Genomic DNA, 21,020 nt, shown 5'->3' with positions numbered 1-21,020 from the left:
CACAGTGCTTGTTTGAGTGAAAGGAAGTTTATGAAATCAGGAAGGAAATAAAGCTGCAGTCAGTATTCAAGTTTCTCTTTTTCTTTCACAGCTCTATAATAAATGTGTCACATCCATTTTGCAATTTCCCAGAGCTGTTCAGTGAATACTTATTCCTATTATACCATTAACAATGACCTATACACTCTTCCCCTCCTGCAAATACATCATGGCACTCTTAGTAATAGTCTGCTAGTAAAAATAAATTGAGTCTTCAGTCACTCTGTGGGAGTCATTTACAGGAATGTGTGAGCTCGGTATGAATGGCCTTTTTGTAAAAAAAAAACCCCACCTTATTTTTAAAATGCTCCGATGAGCTCATTTTAGGTCAACAAGGAAAAAAGTGGCACATAAACAGTTCTTGCGATATGATATAAACTAACCTCTACATGTGTAAACTATAATAGAAGCAAATTAAATATATACATTTTTTAAAAAGCAATTTACATACAGGATTTTTTTTAAATTCTGAGAAGGAAATTCTTCCAGAAGGAAAATGCTCCATGTCACAAAGCTCAAATCATCTCAAACTGGTCGTTGAAGCATCACAATGAGTTCACTGTACTCAAACAGCCTACATAGTCACCAGATCTCAATCAAATAAAGCACCTTTGGGATGTGGTGAAACAGAGATTCATATCATTGATATGCAGCCAATAAATCTCATGGGAATGCTTTCCATGAAGAATTAAGGCAACTCTGAAGATAAAAGGGAGATTCAGCCTGGTACTAGCTATTCAAACACATCTAGAGCTTTAATGTTTTATTCTAGTGACTAGTGATTTTTGTTTTTTATAAAAATGATCGAAAACCATAGTTAATGAAATTGGAACATTTTAGAATATCTTTTATGGATACAGAAAAAAGTATATGTGTTAAATATAAGCATAGTCATTCAAAAAAGACGTTTGTGCAATAACGGTGTTAACAGTGGGCAGTTAGTAAAGCTATATATGCAGTTAATGGGATTATTTGTGAAGATTTTTTAACTCGAAGTAAAAATATAGAATCGCTCACATTTACTCCCTAATTTGGATATAATGTAAAACTGAAAAAAATTACATTAACATAAGAATAATAAAAGCAAGAGTATGCGGACCACAGCGGGCGTGGTTACACGATGACGTCTCCACGCACTGTACCGCCCCTTGCTTGTGAGCGGCCAGTAGCGGAAGTTCCGCTCCGTCGTGAACTGGGACAGCAAAGCGGTGAGTGTATGAGTCTGTGTTAGCTAGCGGGCCGTGGGTGTAATTTTAAATCATTTATCCTTACTCGAATGGGACCTTAACGGGGTCCTTTTAGTGCTTAAAGGGTCTCCTAAAAACGGGCGGGGTTTGGGGTCTGAATTTGATTCGTAACGTTTGTCCGAAGTAACCAAAAACAGAGACACACCGGTTGGAGACAATACAGTTAATGTGTGTGTGTGTGTGTGTGCGCGCGTGCGCGACGTTAGCTAGTAGCAGCTGTACTCCCACTGTTCCCGGTTATTTTGTGTGTGTGTGTGTGTGTGTGTGTGTGTGTGTGTGTGTGTGTGTGTGGCTAAACCTGGATTAAACCCGAGCGCATGGTCGGGAGTCAGGCAGTGTGTGTTTTTGGGGCAGCAGAGGCTTTGCGCTGCTGAATGCCATCACTACCGAGGATAAGGATGAGGCGCATATCAGTGCTAAGCTTCAGCCATTCATTGTCTCTTTCCTGTTCGACACCACCCGCTTCCTCTGCTTCACACACCCATATCAACTCATTTTATCCGATGCCGTGAGGCGTTCTACAAATTTCGCTTTGTCTTCTTTGACATCAGCTAGCCAGCCGAGCTGTAACCCTCCATCAGCAGGCGGGGAGCGGGGTTAGCTGCTGCTACTGCTGGTGGTGGAGGGGGAGTAGGATGGTGGTGTGTTTGGTGGTGGTGGGGGGGTGCCTGTCACTCACTGCCGCATATTATTCTGTTGTTTGCCAGCCATCCGTAGCCACTGAGCTGAGTGCAGCAGCCTGCTGCTGCTGCTCTGTGTGTGTGTGTGTGTGTGTGTGTGTGTGTGTGTGTGTGTGTGTGTGTGTCTTTGACGTGCACACGCGCACACACTGCAGCACGCCTCTGGTTTTTGTGTTTGATTTAAATGTAATTGGAGTCACGCAGGATGGAGACTCGTGATGTCCAAACAGGCTACATTTTCTTTCTTTTTTTGGCCTGTTTTACCTAAAAGTAGTGGTGGGAGCTGCTGCTTTTCATTGAATATAGTTAATCATTCGGTCAGTCAACACTGGAGTAGTGCTTTTTCTAAGTGTCACTTCATCACATTACACCTTTTAAAATCAGGGAAAGATGAACTATAAATCGAGATACTATGATGTGATAATGCAGTGTGGTGTTACAGCATTAGTGGTTACATTTCCTGCCTGATTCAGTAACTTTTGAGTGTTCTGTATAGGCAAAAATAGCAAAATTACGGCACGAAGTTACAATGATTTTGATCAATAGTGAGGTCAAATTTCTTTAATATGATATCCAACGCGATTGATGGAAAATGTGTATTTATTATACTTTAAGAAGAACAAACAAGTCTTGTTAGCTCTTGAGACAAAGCTATTTTACAGACTAAAAAGACAGTTTTTATATTTTATGTAGATGTACCTTTTATATAGAAATACTTTTTTGCTACGAAAGATGTCTAAAAAATGTTTCTAATTTAACTGATTATGGTTTTTAATCATTTTTATTGAAAAATACATTTTAAAAATTATCAGAAGCAACTTTATTTATGCAATCTCTGCTGCTCCTTATTACAAACCTGTGGTTAGTGTTTGTTTCAATAAAAGTGGTAAAGAAAAATACTTTATTTATTTTAAAACGGAAAATATGTTTGAGAGTTTTATGTATTGCAATGTACTTGTGTTATTTTTAATTCCAAAAAAAAGAACAGATGGAGTGGTTATTAAAGGAAGAGTTTGATCAATAACACATTACTAGCAGTTTTACTTTTATCCTTCACTACCAGGTGTCTGCATCACACCAAATCTTAACAAACATGTTGTTTGTAGATGTGTTGTGTTTAAAATACTAATTCATCATCTCTTTGGACATCTGCCTCAAGGCTTCCACTGCAGCACGTGTTGTTATTGTATGTCTGTTATTCATGGTTCACTGTCGTGATTAGAAATGAAAAATTACAATCATAGCATTCAGTATAGAAAAACATGCATATATTATATGTGTGTGTGTTACAAAAAGTACCTTTATGCTATCCTCTCCATGTCGTTTATCAATTATTATAAAATACTCCGAAGTTATTGTGAAAAATTGCAGAAGTAGACTGATAACATTCATGGTACGAATTAAACGCATCACAATAGCACATATAAATTTACAGCGGGATCATAAATGACCGCGCTTGGTCACTTGAAGTGTTCTTAATAGCATTTTCTCACCTCTAATTTGTTTACTTGGGATGGGAGCAGGAAAAGTGCAGTTTTCTTGGACTACAGTACGAGGTGGGGAAGTTACTTCACTTGGTTCATTTTATGGCTAGTTGTTTCAGTTTGTGTACTCTATATATCTATGGTACTCAACAGGAAGGTATTTAGCTCAAAATTGCAGCATTGACCTCTTCACTATAACAAACCTGTCTGGAGTTCTTTCGAAACTGACTCAGACTACCCCCTCCAAGCTCCCTTCAGTGCGGTTACTGCACCTGAGTGTGATTACCGTGTTCACATCTGCTCACACGCACCACACCATGTGTGAAATAACAGTTTGATTTAAACAGATTGAACAGTGACACAAAATAAACGTGCTTTGAATTAAAGCATCTACTTCCTGGTGGGGAGTTAACGTTTAACGAGAGACAACATCAGAGGGAATTATTTCAAATTGTAATGGGGCACGGCAAATAATAAGAATTGTTCTTACGCGGTTGAAGTATCTAAGTAAGTAAATAAAGTATCCTTTATTTCTCTGACTGCAGTCCACTGTAGAATGGAGGGAAGCAGTTGTTTATGATGTTTAGCTTAGCTTAAACTAACAGGTTAGAAACACTGCCACCAGTTTTTGAAAATACAATGAAAACCTGTTTGAAATTAAAAAGAAAAAACTGTTCAGAACCGGGAATGCTAGAATTTGCAGTCAAACAAAACTGTGAAAAAAGCAGCAGATCCTCATTATTTTGGAGATAGAACCAGAAAGACTTGAACTGATGTAAATCTGAAATGCAATTTGGGATAATTTTTAATTGAACATCAGGAAACAGATCTTCATTTCTGATGCTGAGGTGTTGGTCCTGGCTGTAAATCTTTGAGTACTGGAATGTTATCAGTGGTTTCAGTTTTAGTGTTTGTGAGCTTTAAACATATAATCAAGCTAAACATTTAGTGTAAAGGCAAAAGATTGGCCCCTGGAGCACATGATTTGTAAAATTTCCGGCATATTTTAGATGCCGTTCTTCTCGTCATTCCATAACTGGTTACCATTTGTGGCATGATGCATAAATATGAACGTTTTGGCTGCTTTGTTTTACATAATTATTGAGTAAAGTGAGAGATTTTTGATGATGGAAACTGCAGAGTTAAATAAAACGAGGCTTGTTTCATTTTTTTTAAGACGCAGCTTGAATTGGACTTGATGGTGGTACACTATTTTTAACCAGCAGCCTCCTCCAGAAGCACATAGAGAGTGAGTGAGCCGTTGTTTCTTGGAGCCTACTTTGAAAGCCCACACAATGCTTTGTGCTGGGTCTCTGGGTTATGGGTCATTGTAAATCTGCTGAACAATAACAGGTAGAAAAAACTGTATAACGGAGATTAATTGTTTCTTTGCTTATGCTACCATGTTTCCTGAGCTCGTCCTACTTGTTTGAACAGATTGTCCGATTGTACCTGCACTCCTCCGTTTATCTTCTTATCATCTTTCTTTCTTTCACTTCTGCATTCATGCTGCCCACTCTATGTCTCTGCCTGTTCCCTGTCAGCGTCTGGAGTGCAGCTAAATTCAATTTGTTAATGCTGGATTAGTATTTATTTAAAGCAAGCTCTTTAATTGGATTCTTGTGTGTTTCTTAAAAAAAAAGAGCAATTCCTACTCAGTTTAAAATCTTTTGCAGAAAAAACTCAGAAATGAGGTCTGTTTTCCATTTTTACTTAACCAGGAGAACAAGTTTATAAGACAAGGTGAACAATTTTGTATTTGTATTTATAGGTTGCGACATTTTCATGTTTGAGCAGCCAAAATATTATGTAAAATAGCACAATAAAATTAAATACAGTAAGCTCATTTTAAATTGTACAGAAGAGATAATGATAAATAATATATATATATATATCCAGAGGAATGATGTATATAATAGAATTGAAACAAAATGTAAAAAATTGCTCAGGTATTTTTAGATGTTCTTCTAGTATCATGATTTTAAAGTTAACTACTGAAGAGAGGTCCTTCAAATTTTTAGGGTAAATATCTGGTCTGTGAAATTGGACTACAGGAGTGGAGCTCATGTTAAGATGGAATGATGGATGCTTGAAGTTCCTGAAATATTTGAACACCCGATCACTGATAGCAGATTTTGTGGTCTGTAAAAACCTCACTTTGGCTTTTAGAGAATATTTTATTCAGTTTCTTACATACAAGTCACATACTATTATTTAAAATGGTCAGGTGAATGGTTTCACACATATGAAGGCATGAATATGAGGGGGAAAAAAATCATTTTTATTTATCTTCAGTGTAGGGACTTTGTGGGAATTTATGCTTCAGATGAATGTCTACATCATAGCTACGTCATAACTGCAAACCCATCTGAAACCCCTCTGCCGTAACCTGACCTGCAACTCTCTAGAAATGTAAAGTAAATGTCACATTGACGCAGACCAAAACTATTGTGAGTGGCCTGTTCAGTACTGTCAATTCCCCCAATAATAATAATAATAATGACTCCAAAATGATGGCAATTCCTTGAGCGGGATTGCTGAAGCTACCAGAAATGGTGTGATGGAAATGTACAAGGAATCTGAAAAACTTGAGGGATAAATATGAAACATAGAAGGGGAATGAAGTCCCAGCATTTTGTTTCTATTGACTGTCGCTGCATAAAAACACAACCACAAGGTAGCTGACACATAATGTGCTACCACATGCGTTGGCCGCTTACAAATACTTCATTACTACACTGCACTTTTTAGAGTCCATATTCGTGAAGCAGTTAAATTAGTTTTACATAGAATTTCATAAAAATATTGAATAAAATGGCTGCTCAAAAATAATGTTAGTGGTATTTTTAGATATTTTTCTCTCTTTATCCCTTGAGAAAACTGATGATAGATACCTGAATATTTTTTTTTTGAAATTCCCATCAAGAAGTTTATTTTTACCCTGGATTTTTTTCAGATAGTTTGATGAAGCAGCATGGAATGACCTAGAAGAAAGGAGCTTAATTACACTGAAAAATTCAGAAATAAAATTTGGGATTTTAGTCAAATGGCTTCCAACCTCGAGATCAAGACGATTTTAACCTGTCCATCAAAATCTATCAGTTATCTAACTTGTGCCTTTTTTAATGAAATATTAAATACTTATATTCCTTAGAGTTCCAAATATTTATTTAAGTTAAATGTGTTTAGATAGAAAAATGTAATTCTTTGATGTTTATAAGTTGTAAGGAATCAGTTATTAATCTGGTGGTCTTTTAGCATAAATAGCTCACTGAACATATTATTTTGTATATTCAGATTTTGAGAGCTGAGCAGCAATATTCTTTTAGTTTTTAACAAGTTGTTTGGATGTAGAAGTACCTTTTTTTCATGCATATTCACTCTGTGCAGAAAAAGCAGCACAATTTGTTGGAAAACACAAAATGTTAACTTTACAACAAATTTTCACTCTTTGCCCTGCTAATCCTGTTTACCATAAAAAAAAAAAAGGCTATTTCCTGCAGCTTGCCCATTCATTATTAATCTAGTACTCATTTATCAGTTGATGCAAAAACGAACAGACTTCTATTGTCCACACTTCGGATTTCACATATTTCGGCTGCAGATATGACCTTCAGCTAATGATTTGTCACCTGGTACTGACAGCACGTGCAGCATTTAGCTGCTTGATCTCAACATCTGTGAAATTTTAACAGCCGAGGCGCTGAAGGTTTATACATTAACCTTTGTGCTTCCATATTTCTTTGTCTCCTTGTTGCCCGTTTACCAATTGGACAGTTTGCTGTCTGACCCACCCGTCCCGTCTCCCATATCCTGTCCAACAACATCAGGATGTTAGAGGCTTTTACTGCTGGACTTTACTGTAAAACAACAACCTGATCTCCTGCCTGTTATTGACGGCTGAATCGCGCCAGTCAGCGGTCCATTTTACAGTCAAGAGAGGGCATTTAGTTTATTTGATGAGTCTATTCAGTTGCTGACTACAGAAACCTGCATGGCACAAATGCTTTTTTTTTTTTACTGACTGCTTTACCTTCACCAGCAGCTCCATTATGTGTTTGCATGTGTGAGCGATATGTTGACCTTTGTTGTTCCCGTGTGACAAATGAATGGCTGCACTGATAATGAGGTTTTTATAACTGACACAGAGAGCTGTTGAATGTCACCGCTGATGTCCAAATAACATCCAGTCCTTCTGAGCTACACGCAAGTAACTCTCGACATGCATCTGCACAGCCCCTGGTTTGAATAGGCTGTGCTCTATTTAAATATTTGAATACATCCTGGGGAGGTGAACATTTGGTATTGAATGAGCAGTGAGGCTTAGAGAAGGAGAAATGTAATGAACTTCATAATCCAGTGTAAATATAGCTCTACCAGCATGATTTCCATATATTGGCCCGTGTTCTTTATAATACAGTACACCCAACTCGGTGTTTTTAGTGATGTTCCTGGCTACTGATTTACTGGTCAGTTAAACAGGAGAAGAAAATAAGAGTAATAGATGAGTCTGAAAATAAGAAAGCATTCCAAAAGGAGGCTAAATTAACCCCAGTGTGGCAGGCCAAGTTCAGATATGTCTGTACAGATAATGTGTGTTTATTTAAGCGCCTTTTCAAATCATTAAATATGTTTTTCAGTTATCAGATCATATTTGAAAGTCTCATAAATTGCTTGATGTCAGATTAGTTAAACTGGTTAACCTTAGCAATGCTACCTTACATGCTGCTAGTAGCAGCATGTGCTACTAGCAGCATGTCTGTACATCTGTTTACTCTGTCACAGCTGATGTAAAGAAAACTTACAGAAAAACCAATGTTACTTAAAAAACATTGAAACAGTCGGCGGCTGCCAGATGATTTCATTGAATTTTGTTTACAATCTGCAACCGGCTGGAACTTGCGGTGACTAAATGGTTGCTCGCAGGTTTGAGGGCATTGCACACTCACGACCATTGCACAGGTCACCTGATAGGAGTCAACCTTTGTGCAGTGGTTACAGTCACAGTCTGACTTGGTTTGCAAATCATTACTAATTTATAACCGTTGTAAATTAAGAAAATATGAAAAAGTAGTTTAACCATGTGAGATCTAAGAGATTTATGCTTCTGCGCTATGTCTGTTGTAGGTTGGTCATAGCTGCAAACAGCTTTTTGTTGCTGAGTAGCGGGCAGAACTGTTCTGGTCGTGCGCATCTCTAATTTTATTGCCAAATAAATTTACAGTTGCACGTTATATTAATGGAACTATTTTAAGTTCACAGGACTCATGCAGCACAGTTTGCTCTTAAAATAAGTTTGTGATCATTGCATTTATTGTTGGCTTCTCCACCTGTGACGATATCACAGCCTAGTAACCATTAATGCTGACACTCATGAATGCATGTATGAATGGCAACACTCATAAAAAAACACACATCAACAAACAGAAAGCTGTCTCTCCCTCTCTGTAATCTGAAAACATCTGAGCTTCAATAGTGATTTATCATTGAAATCGTAGCAAAGACTGACAGTATCATACGCTCGCACCTTTCATCTCAGCCGAGCCTCCCAGGGTACAAAATCTGAGAGCCGCGCAACAAGTATAAACTGAGCTCTGAGTGGACATTGTAAGAAATAACTGAATACAATAAATAACTGAATAAATAAATTCAATAAATAACTGAATCTTCATCTGGTTCCTCTTAGTTTTTCCACATTCAGCCAGGTAAAATAAATCCTGCTGCAGTAAATCAAAGAATGTAAATCAATCAGATTTACAATCAATCAGCATGGTTTAAACACCTCGCTTTGGTGGAGTGTGGTATACCGTGGGTAATGTCAGTATGAAGGCTGCGTGTATTAAAGCTGACAGTGATTCAGACCTCTGCCTCTGATTAAATTAACTATTAAGTTAACCTGGTTCATCTTGATAAATTTTTGTCAACTTGGTTCTAGAGAACATGTCAGAGTCCAAAGTTTAAGCCCTCCTCCTTTGTAATTTTTGTCTTCTGCAAAGCCATCCAATATGCCAGATCATGAGTAGTTTCAAGCCCCTGGGGCACATTCAAGATCCACAAGGAGGCTGTTGGATGACAATGACAAAGATAGAAAGAGAAAGTAAAAGCAAGAACTGTTCCAAATATAAATGAAACAGAAAAACTAGAATATGAGTGAAGAAGCTACTTTCTGGTGCTCCCTTATTCGTGAGAGGTCACCATAACACCATCAAACTGATGATCTTTTGCTTGTTAGGCGAATATGAAAATGTTATATTATTAAACCAGTTTGATTTGAGATTAGAGCTGATTCTGTTGGAGTAAAGGAGCTGTGTGATATCCAGTGATTTCTAGTATTAAAAACATGTATCCTCCAGAAAAAGCTCCGGAAGATTAGTGTCATGACTCAACTTCCTTCTCTGCTACAGGAATAAAAGAAGCTGCCATGAACTTTGAGCGGATTTTACAGTTTTGATCTGCTGTGTAAAAAGTCTTAGAGTTAACGCGAAGGACTGAAAACTGTGAAAATGCTTAAATTATCTCAAAATGTGTGAATGTTAAATGAAGCATTTTGTTTAGCTTGAAGTCGCTTCTCACTGTGCAATCTGCAGGCAGCTGAAATCTTTTTTTTTTTCTTTTTTCTGTTCTCGTTTTTGTCTCCAGCACCTCTTACAGTGTATGTGTGGCAACAACATGTCTGTGCCGCTGCTCGCCGAGGCTGTGACGGTGTCTGGGGTGGAGAAGGAGACCGCGGCGGTGAGTGAAAGCACAAAACCTAATATAACTTTATTTACCTCAAACGCTGCTGGAGTGTTTTTTGTGGCCTTAATCAAACAGTGCTTTTAATTTTTGACTTTGGCTGCTTGGGCAACTCTGCCCAACTAGAAACAGAAAAACAGGTGAGACAAAGACTATGAGGTACTCAAAGCTGTCACTTGTGACACGAAGTTTGGCGTAAGACCGAATGGAAATTGTTTCCGAGCGGCACTTCACACTTCTGTGAAGTATGGTGAACCTTGGTGTCACATCTGTGCTGTGGAAACATTCAGGCTAACAAGACAGGTGTAATTTAAATTAAAAAAATAAATAAATAAATAAAAACCCATAACAGTCGCAGAAAAAATGGTGTTTATATACTTACCTAAAAGCAGAACAAGCTCCCGATTAAGTGTGGTTTTGTCATTTAATTTTTTTTTGTTTTTAGGATCACATTAAAATGTTATTTTTAAAACTTTCATTTATTTTACACACCTGACTAAATAATAAGCCACCTACACAAAGACCCACAAATCAATACTAGCCCTCAGAGGGTCCTGGGGACATGTCCTTGGGATCACGAATGTCAGTTTGCTTTATATCTGACAGCACGAAAAAAACTAAAATGCATGCAAATCTGTGTTGCTGCCAATTATTGACCCATCTGAGGGCCTAATAAAAACAATAATCAAACATTTCTTGAAATGTAGTTAGAACAAATATAGAACTGGCGGGTGCTGGCGCCTATCCCAGCTACCATAGGGCGAGAGGCAGGGTACACACTGGATGGGTCACCAGTCTGTTGCAGGGCTAACACATAGAGACACAGATAGAGATACAAATTTCCACCCAGCACTGTGATCAATATCAAGAAATTGGACTTTTTGTACTTCTGTAGCCGTGCCAGTCCTGTTTTATGGCTCACCTGTAGCTTCACCTGCAGCAGCACATGTAACGAGTGTTACAGCAGAGTAATCAGGCCCATTGTGTCAACACTCAGCTGGATCTCAGAGTGAAAATTAAACAAGTCTCTTATCAGGCTGTTACTGGATACTGTGCAGGGTTTTGTTAAACATCAGGATCAAAGCTGACTGTTCCAGCTCTGAACCCTACATGGAAGAAAAGTGTTTTGATCTGCGCAAAGAGCCAATTCTCTGACTTCTAGCAAACAAACATCGAGTTGCCAGTCTTCTGAACTGTCATTAGTCCCTTTCATGGTTTCTCTGCAGGAAGTATCATGTGTGGAAACTCGCAGTGAGAGTAGATCTTGGCAGGAATGTAAGACTGGCACCTGGTTTTCTTCTGCAAACTTGTAGCTGTAGCACTCTGTGTCCAGAAGGCTGGTAAATTGTATTGAAGATCAAAGAGGTTTTTTTTTTTTTTTTTTTTCTCATCTGTGAAGTGCAAGATGGACTTGAACATACTGTCCAGATCACAGGAAGAAAAGTTTCTGTTACCAATCAGTACTGGGAACAGATAAGGCCTCTGTGTCTGCATTTAGAAGGAAGTGTTTCCCATTTATTTGTGAAGCCTGTGTAAGAGAAAATAATTCTGCTGTCTCCATCTGTGCTGCAGGTGATCTTCCTTCATGGTTTGGGAGACTCAGGGTGAGTAACTTTATTTCTGTTTTCTGTGAGGTGCAGTTAAAAAGTTCAGTTCCAGTTTGCAGTTAAAAAGTTTCTGATCATACCTTGAAGGATATCTTCTTGTGCACCTTTGGGCCGCTTTTTTTTTTTTTTGTAGATCGCCCTGTTGGAGTTTTGTCTGACCACTCGTATTTTTACCTCTTTTGTCAAAACAGTCATTTACCAAGATTTGTATTTTGAGCCAAATCTGAGGGAGCTGCTTTTGGTGAATAGAACAGGTGATGAGCAGAGCCTCAAATGCCATCACCTACAGACCACATCATTTCTGGTTAAAGGTTTCCCTCGCACAGCTCAAAATGTTACAGGGACAAATTCAGAGTGTATGGTGGAGGAAAAACCCAAAAGCATTCATGTAGCAACATAAAGGCATAAAGTATGCTAGGGTGCGCTTGGGTCAGAGAGATGCAGTTTTCATTATCGAATGGTGAGTGTTAGGCTCTCTTAGTGCGGATTCATCTCTGGAGACAATACACAACAGTGCAGCAATTGTGAATACAACCTACAGGCATACATCAAGCAAGCTGCAATTATAATGCCTGCTTTAACCCCACAACACTAACGTCCAGTTTTGTAACACTATCACTAATGCTGGGTATATTTTTATCCGATATAATATACCCAATAAAACAAAGAAATGACGAAACTGTCCACTCACTCCTGGGACACATTAGCCTTGTCAAGTAAAGGTGCATTCTCACTGAATCTCTGACATCTGTGGGAAAAGTTTTAAAAACAAAAGACCAGCTGACTATAAATGTTTTACCATATGAATTTCCCTTGGAAATTACCACTAAGTAATTTTTATTCAACACTTGATGAAAATCACGCGACATTAGTGTTCTAGGGTTAAGAGGCGTCCACACAGGAAACAGCTAGCAGTAACATGGCAACAATGTAGAAAGTCTGCGATATTCAGCGATTTCATGTGATGCCAGGCAAACACAAAGCGAGTCTGCAGTTTCTCAACTTCAAGGCGAGTGATTGAAGTGACTACCACTGAGAGCAAAGATTACCACTGATTGACATACCGTATTATAGGGTAGTAAATATATTAGAGGGTTGCCTAGGTAACCAGAGCCTGAACTATCTGCTAGCAACCACCTGTCAGCTGCAAAGCAATTTGCAAGTGAATTGCTTTCTCTGTGGACGCCTGTTCAGGCACGGACACTGTGAGCTCTGTAGGATTTACTGGTCACCCTGCATTCCTGCTCTCACCTGTGGACACAAACTGAGTCAAGCAAAAAGAATCGAATTGCAGATACAAGTACTTTTCTCCAAAAGGCTGTCTGGATTCTCTCTTAGAGGTAGGATGAAGAGCTCCACTATTCAAGAAGGGCTCACAGTAAGAGCCAGTTGAGGTGGTTTGGGTATCTGACCAGGATTCCTTCTGGGCGACTGGGCACTGCATGCTCTTCGCTGAAACCTGCTGTGTTGTGGTTCAGCTCATCACCAAGACTCTTGATATGTGGATAATAGTTAAAACGTTTTGCATTTCCATTTATGGAGTATAACTGGAACAGTTTTCCAGTGGACTTGCAACAAGGTTCAAGCATTATTCAGTTCAAAGAATTTCCAAAACCTGCTTTTGGAGAAATTTGAAAACGATGCCTGATAGTATATATATATTTATGTTAATCATTATGTCTGTACATAGACATAGACAGGGAAGTGGGTGTGCCGATGATCATGGTAAACCAGCAGAGTGTTGAGCATGGTGTAGGGATTAATATTTATGTACCTGCTCCTTCCTACTCCAAGTCGGACATTATGATTGAGTTGGTATTTCATGTCACATAGATTTTGTTGATTTTGTATGCACACATATATCTGTGTATATGTATATGCAGATATGTGTGTTTAATATAGGTTATCATCATTATCACACACAAACCATGTCACTTTGAAAGAGAAGCTGAGGTCTGTGATGAAGTGGTCAAAACAGGATTTCCAGGGAGCGATCTAAAAATGGGAGCCAGGCTGAAAGCAGGCCAGAGATGGAAGAGAAGATGAACTGATTCTTAAAAGCTGCCCAAACCTTTTGGATCACACTTTAAGCGGCACCTAATTGATTTTTTTCCCTTGTAATTATAGTTCACATAATTTGAGTTATTTCCATTTTTTTGTTTAAATGTTTGTTTCATTGGGCTGAATGTGAGCAGAAAATTCACAGGAGAAACATTCCTACATGTACAAATCATTACATAAACAGCACAGTAGCAGAGGGTGGTGATGCAGAGTTAATGACAATAATTAATTTTAAAATCCTGCATTTGGCTCTTGCTGCTTTTGCACTTGACTTTAATAACATGCATTTAGTGGCCTTTAGTCATGTGTAATTGGTGCCAACATTCATGTGGTTGAATTTCATAAAGCAGCACTTACAACATTATGAATGTCTAATTTAAAAAACGACTTAAATCAGTACATGATGACAGCTTGTCCTCAGTACAGTTTTAGTGCTCCTCTGTAATGGAGATGAAAAATCATTTCACACATGCTGATCGTTGTACATCAAGAGAAATAATTTTCTACACGCGTTACTTCAGCGTAGAAGTGACTTTCATGGACTTGGTTGTAATGCTTTTGGGGTGGATGTGCTACATATTAGTGGTTTTACTGTTGCTTGATTAGGAACAAAGAGCTGCTCTCTCTGTTTTCTGTCAGGCATGGGTGGGCGGATACTTTGACTGGGATCCGGCTGCCTCACGTCAAGTTTATCTGCCCCCACGCGTAAGTCTTTTTTTCTCATGTCACGATTTGATTTATGCCTCTAAGAATTTTGTTTGTCGGGACTTATGTGGATTGATTTAAAAAAAAAAAAAAAAAAAAGACTTGTAGGCAAATAAATGCTCTGTAATGTTTATTTGGTGCGTTTTAAGCCAAATTTTTGCCAGTCATTCAAGTCGTTTGGAGTTAATAATGTGTTACTGTAACGTAGCTCCTGGCTGCTGTTTTCCCATCATGTTTTCATTGCCTCTCCTCCGCTGCAGGCCCCCCATTCCCGTTACACTCAACATGAAGTCGATGATGCCCGCGTGGTGAGTTGGCGTGATGAAAGAGGCGGCCTTTTAGCTCAACACTGGATGCCATTGTTTCCCTGGAAACCACAATAGCCTCCCATATTGCCATTGACAATACTGCAATTGTATCCATTCATTTTCCTTATGCTGGGCTTTACTTGTGTGCAGGTTTGACCTCATGGGTCTCAGCCCCGACTCTCCAGAGGACGAATCTGGAATCAAGAAGGCAGCAGAAAACAGTGAGTTTAATGTGTTTAAATATCGAACAAGGGCCACGTGTGTGGGTTGATAATAGCAGGGAAGCACTAATACGCTGTCATTAAACGGTGATTGGAAAGCTTCCAGACTGCTGCAGCTTCAGTCTGGTTTTACATCCCTCTATTTAGTGGTTAGTATCTTCTCTTGTATGCACCTTAACTCCTTGAAGCTTAAGCTAAAGAGGGTGCTTACACCATTAAATATATAAATGTGAAATACTTAAAGTGCACCTATTATACTGCTTTCCAGCTCTACTGCAATACATTTCTGTCACTAATAGCTCAATATAATCCCTTTTTTATGTGATATTGGGCCTTGGTGGAGCCTTTTAGATCACTCTGAAATGAGCTGTTTTTAGCTCCTCCACATTTAAGACAAATTTCTTCTGATTGGCTGCCACTCACAAGCAGAATGTTTGAGCACCAGGAAGGCAGCGGCTCTGTAGGCACAGCTAGAGCTGCATGCCTGAGATGACCCTATAAATTATCCCCTCTTTATGACATTATTAACAGCCAAGCTTCCAAAATAAGTCTGTGAATCTGAAAATTTTTAGTGCAACTTCAGGGCAAAATGTTTGATGGATGGATTGTTCTTGTTCATAGGCACAAATTGTCCCACCAGAGATTTGGGTCTCCTCCCAGCCTCCAGATTTGAGACTGGAGAATCTTTAGAAATGCTTTAAATTCTTATATCATAAATCCCTCTGCTGTTAAATAGATCAAAAACTCTGCTAAAAATTTAAGGTTTAAACCCCCCCACCACCACCACCACCACCACCTGCAATTTTTCTAATCATTTAATGAACATTTAAGAATACAGCACTTTGAGTCAACTGTAGTTGTGATTTGGTGCTGTGTAAATAAAATTTAATTCAATTGTAAGACTATGAGAGGCTTGATTATACTTGATTGTAAGATTAATGTTATGTAGGCGATTTAAAACGGATGTTCTTGACACTGATTAGTTAGTTTGTGAAAAATGTTCAGTCTTTGCGTATGTACTTGTCTGTAAAAAACAAACAAACAAAAAATAAACTTCAAAGAGAAAATCTCTAAAAGTGTGTGCTGTTATCCTCTTATTTAGACTGTTATAAAATGTCACTGCTGTGTATGAAGACTGTCTTCACCCTCTTCAGAGCAGCTATAAAAACTTTTTTCTTTGAATATCCACATGCCAAGTATGGATTACATTTTTTAAGCCAGCTGCAAAGTTGACAGGAAGTCAAGTGGAACATTTTTGTTGGAAATTTGCCACATAAGACTTATTTCTTCCTTCTTCTACGCTACCCACCCCTTTGTTTGGCTTCACTAACGGGTTATTCTTGCTTCTCACAGTCAAGGCCATAATCGAGCACGAGGCCAGAAATGGGATCCCTCCAAACCGTATAATACTTGGCGGTTTCTCTCAGGTGGTTTTTTTTTTTTGTCTTGGTGCTACATGTTGTGAATTGCATTTACATTATTATATATACAAGATCAATATCGTAAATGCATCTATTAAAGGTTGTCTGCTTCCTGTGTTGCTCCTCAGGGTGGGGCCTTGTCCTTGTATACCGCCTTGACCTGCCAGCACCAGTTGGCTGGTGTTGTGGCCCTCAGCTGCTGGCTTCCACTTCACAGGAGTTTCCCATCGGTACAGTCACAGTTTCACTGCAGAGGAGAAACATCCTTCCCTGCCTGCTCCTCTTTTCAACACAATGCTGATACCTTCATATGATTTTTAACATGTCACCCTGCCAGAAGGTTTTAGTGAGAAAGCTACGCTCAAAGCTAAATTCTACTTCTATGTCTGTCCCACAGGCGTCAAGCGGCAATAAGAACCTCCCAATCCTGCAGTGCCACGGTGAGATGGACGCCATGATTCCCGTGCAGTTTGGTGCCATGACGGCAGAAAAACTGAAATCCATAGTCAACCCTCAAATGATTACCTTTAAAACCTTCCCAGGGCTCCCTCACAGCTCCTGTCCTCAGGTACTGTTGTTCACAAATCATACTGATAACTTCTTCTAAAAAGCTTGTTTTACTTCTTTCAAGGTTGAATCAAATATTTAGCTAATTTACATTTTTGTGACATCCTGATTACATTCACCAAAACAAAAGCATTGCATCATCCACCTGGGTGAATTAGGCAATGTTAATTAAACCTTTAAATGAAGGTTTTTCTCTTGAAATAAAGATAAGGAAATTTTTATTTCAAGAGAAAAATCTTGAAGACAATTACCAGGCCTCTGGAGAACTTCAAGATAGTTTGAGGATGTAATTTAGCCATTTAAATCAGCTGTATTAGATCAAGGATGCATCTAAAACCTGCAGGACACCAGCCCTTGAGACCTCGAGTTCCCCCACCCCTGATTTAGAGGATAAACTCTAAACAAGGGTTGTTGTTTTTTGTTTTTTTTTTCCATGATGCACTCTTCCAGCTCAAACTTTGCAGGTAGATCAAAACAGAACCGCTTGGGTCTCTGGTACAATTTTTATTACCCGTGATTTTTAATGTTTCAGATTTGCTTCTAAAGCTGTTCTTTCAAATGTAGATGTCTCTAAAACGCTGTGATTTTAACAGCTTGACACTTGAATCAAAAGAAAAGTCTTAAAGAAGGTTTGCAAGTCAAACATTTATACACATATATATGCAGAAAAACAGGGTTGTAGGAGTTTACAGAACGTCCTTCTCTCAATAATGAAGTCTGTGGGCTATATACGAGTCTCCAGCACAGCTTGTTAAGCTTCCTAGTGTCACGGGCTTTGATGTTGTTAGCCCAGCAGATGGCTAGAAAGAAAACTGCACTAGCAACAGAAAAAGTGCAACATTTTGCTGCACACATTTTTCTTGAAAAACCCTAAGTTTCCTGATGAAGTAGAGTCTGCTCTCTCCATTTGTGTGAACAGCCTCAGCGTTACATTTCCAGTCCAGCCTGTTTTTCAGCTGAGATGAGTCCTGAATCATCTGTTCAGCTTCTCCACTGTACCAACATTTGGTCTGCTCTCTTGCAGGAGATGGCAGCTGTAAAGGAATTTATCGAGAAGCTTTTGCCCCGGATCTGACCTCACCTCATCCCCACTGTGACCCCCTTTGAGACACTGACCTTTCACCCCTTTTCTGCCATTCTCCCACAGGAAACAGCCATGAGCACCCCCTCCCACACACATCCACGAGACAGCAAACATACACGAACACGCACATATTTAGTAACGATGATAACGATGATTTGACCCACACTGCTAAACCAACCAAATCTTCTCCTGCGGTCCAGCAACACTCATACTGTTAACAGATTTGTCAAACACACTGATTTGAAGTGCTTGCATTCACACGTCTTAGCCTTCGGAGGGAGAAACACTGAAAACTCAAACATTAAATTCCTGTTTGGCTTCTGTTTTACAACTTCTGTCTGTTGCCTCATTCTCATTTCCCCTCATTTTTACATCATTTAGCTTCTCACTCATTGCTACACTTATCCTTCTGGCATTGCTGTGTGACTTTGTAAATCAAGAAAATCAAGATTAACACAGAGCAAATAAGCAGGTTGGTACTCGCCTGCAAACACACCGCTGTTTAAAGGTGCAGTCAGACCAGATTATGCATCCTAATTCTTTTTCCTGCAGTTTGACGTGCCTTCTTAGCTTCACAGGTGGAGTCACGTGAAACTTTAATATGTGATTGCTCTCAAGGTGCATGAGTTTGAGGGGAAAAAAGGTGGATTTGGCTTCTTATTCATTCTTGCTTTATGACTACAGCCTAAAAGTTGGGTGCATGAACATAAGCAGTAGAAACACAAATAAAATGCAGCATAATCTACAAGCTTGTAGAGGCCTGCCATGTAATTGCCCCATTTGTTTATGCTTGCAATCCTACCCGCCCTGTCTCCTGAACCCTTCTGTTATCTGGTCTGACTGCAGCTTCACTCCAGTGTTGGGTACCCAACAGAGTTTGACTCGGGGATAGTGAGCGCCAACCCATCCTTTCCAATCATGACTGCGGCCTGTCCAGGTCTTGCATCGTTAACAGCAATGGCTCTTTTTACTAAATCTTGCACACAAGGCTGCCATGCTGCTTCTTTCCTCTTTTTTTTAAATAAATGTGATCAAACATCATGGAAGTATATGATCAGAGTCCAACAGAAATAAAGCTAATCAGTGGATACTCGTGCTACCCTGTGCTGTTTCTTTCAAAGCGTGCACACCTGCAGGTTGATCTGCTTTCTATGTATCTGTATGTGAAAGTACCTCAGTTTGTTCCTTTAGGCCTAAAGGCGAATGACTGATGATGGCTGCAGACCTGCACAGACTGCACACCATGACTGGTTTCAGCAGCGGTTCACCCCCACTAACAGCCTCCTCCTCTTCATGAATTCCTGTTGATTTCCACTATTTATTTTCTTTAAACCTCTGGTAAAACACACTTCCTCTACGTTTTCTTCCATAACACCAACACAGTCTCGCTCCCTCCTTTGGGTCCCCACTAATAAAATATGGAAAGGTCAGCAACACTATTATATTCCACTTTAGAAAATAATGGCTATACAAAGGGAGCACTTTGGCAAGAAAATGGTCCAACATAATTGAAGGGTGAAAAAAAATCAAAGTTAATCTTTGAACAACTTGTGATCTTTGGACATAGGAGTGTAACTCTGAGGAGTGTGTGCTTAAACATATATATATCAGGTGTTTTACAGTTTTTCCTTTGTGAATATTGATTTTGCTCTCTTCTTAATTTCCTGTTCTGCTGTATCACTGTTCCCAACCTGGTTTTAAAAACAAAAAACCAGTAGAGAAGGATGAAAGGCATCTGTTTTGATTGTTGTTCACAACTCGATGAATGTGTCTCCTCTCCTCGACTCCTTGTGTATTTTTCTTATTTTTTTGCTCTAATTAGGTCCGTTATTTTCTCTTTGATGTGTTTGCCATTTTTTCTTTCATCATTCCACTTGTTCCTCTCGTCTCGTGTCTTTTCTCCTAGGTTGTGTTGTTGTGGTTTGTTTTATTTTTTACTTTTTTTTTTTTTTTTATTAATGTTGTTTTGTCACTGTTGTCATCTCATCCTTTTTTGTGTTGGTTTATAATGATGAGCATTAAGGAAACGTGTTCAGGTGAGGCTGAGGTGGTCTCTCCTCTTTTTTTTTTTTTCTCCAAAACACCTGTATGCGTAATAATAAAAAAAGAAAAAAGTCCGTCTGAGTTGAGCGTCACTCATTTTTCTAATGTGTATCTGCAGATTCATACACACTCATTCATGGGGTTTCCATATTTTTACTCTCTAATAATAATCTAATCTAATATCTAATAATACTTTAATGGTCGTGGGCAGCGTTTCAAACACTTGATTATTTTGAATGTTTCTATGATATGACGTAGACAACATCAAAGACTTTTATTGATAAATAAGTCACATCTACGCCGAGTCAGCATTAACCTTTGCTGACATGCAGCACATCAGCTTCTGGGTCGAATATTGATTGATGGTGATCCATTCCTGCCCTATCGGTGCTTGAACTTGATCATAGTTTGTGGGCGTCTTCGTCCACTTGCTTTTTAAGGATTAACCATGGATTTGCAATCCGATTAACATGTGAGGAATGTAGCCTTGGATTCAAAATCTGAATTTGATGATTTTGCAGCCACTTAGTTACAAAGTTTGTTTTTTTACTCCATCATGGTGAAAAATGGAGAGAAATTACACCTTGATCCTTGGTAAAAGCTGGTCTTTGAGGATGTTTTAAGTCTTGTCAGTCTGTCAAAGGTGTCTCCTTTTGCTCTGAAGAAAAACTTTGCCCACTGAAGCCAGTTTTGAAGGAGTTCTCACATACTTGGAGCACGTGTCAGTGGCTTTTCCTTCACATGCCTTGCAGTTAGGTTAAGGGTGGCTGTGCCTCAGGAGGTAGCCATGTGTGATGGAAAGAAGCTTAAAGACACTA

The 21,020-nt window shown here is 39.0% G+C and overlaps 1 protein-coding gene across 1 annotated transcript; it reads left to right on the top strand.

The window, feature by feature from the left end:
• The first annotated feature begins 1,215 nt into the window (after positions 1 to 1,215).
• lypla2 (lysophospholipase 2) lies at positions 1,216 to 20,057 on the top strand. The gene is made up of 10 exons (XM_085345948.1): positions 1,216 to 1,247; positions 10,090 to 10,182; positions 11,758 to 11,789; positions 14,493 to 14,558; positions 14,819 to 14,866; positions 15,017 to 15,087; positions 16,441 to 16,514; positions 16,637 to 16,738; positions 16,906 to 17,076; positions 18,100 to 20,057. The coding sequence occupies exons 2-10, from the start codon at positions 10,105 to 10,107 to the stop codon at positions 18,148 to 18,150; spliced, it is 693 nt and encodes a 230-aa protein (XP_085202074.1). The 5' UTR covers positions 1,216 to 1,247; positions 10,090 to 10,104; the 3' UTR covers positions 18,151 to 20,057.
• Positions 20,058 to 21,020: the final 963 nt, after the last annotated feature.

The sequence above is a fragment of the Diplotaxodon limnothrissa genome, linkage group LG22, assembly GCF_057381915.1.
Source record: "Diplotaxodon limnothrissa isolate DT_005_m linkage group LG22, D_limnothrissa_male_GT1.1, whole genome shotgun sequence".
Lineage (NCBI taxonomy): Eukaryota > Metazoa > Chordata > Actinopteri > Cichliformes > Cichlidae > Diplotaxodon > Diplotaxodon limnothrissa.
Note: the sequence above shows the minus strand (reverse complement) of the source record. Positions and strands in the feature narration are given on the sequence as shown.

What these genes read in the sequence shown, in the direction of transcription:
- lypla2 (XM_085345948.1), top strand. Translation starts at nt 10,105, where the DNA reads ATGTGTGGCAACAACATGTCTGTGCCGCTGCTCGCCGAGGCTGTGACG. An exon ending in TGGAGAAGGAGACCGCGGCG is followed by an intron (nt 10,183 to 11,757) that starts GTGAGTGAAAGC and finishes TCTGTGCTGCAG; the next exon opens with GTGATCTTCCTTCATGGTTT. An exon ending in TACTTGGCGGTTTCTCTCAG is followed by an intron (nt 16,515 to 16,636) that starts GTGGTTTTTTTT and finishes GTTGCTCCTCAG; the next exon opens with GGTGGGGCCTTGTCCTTGTA.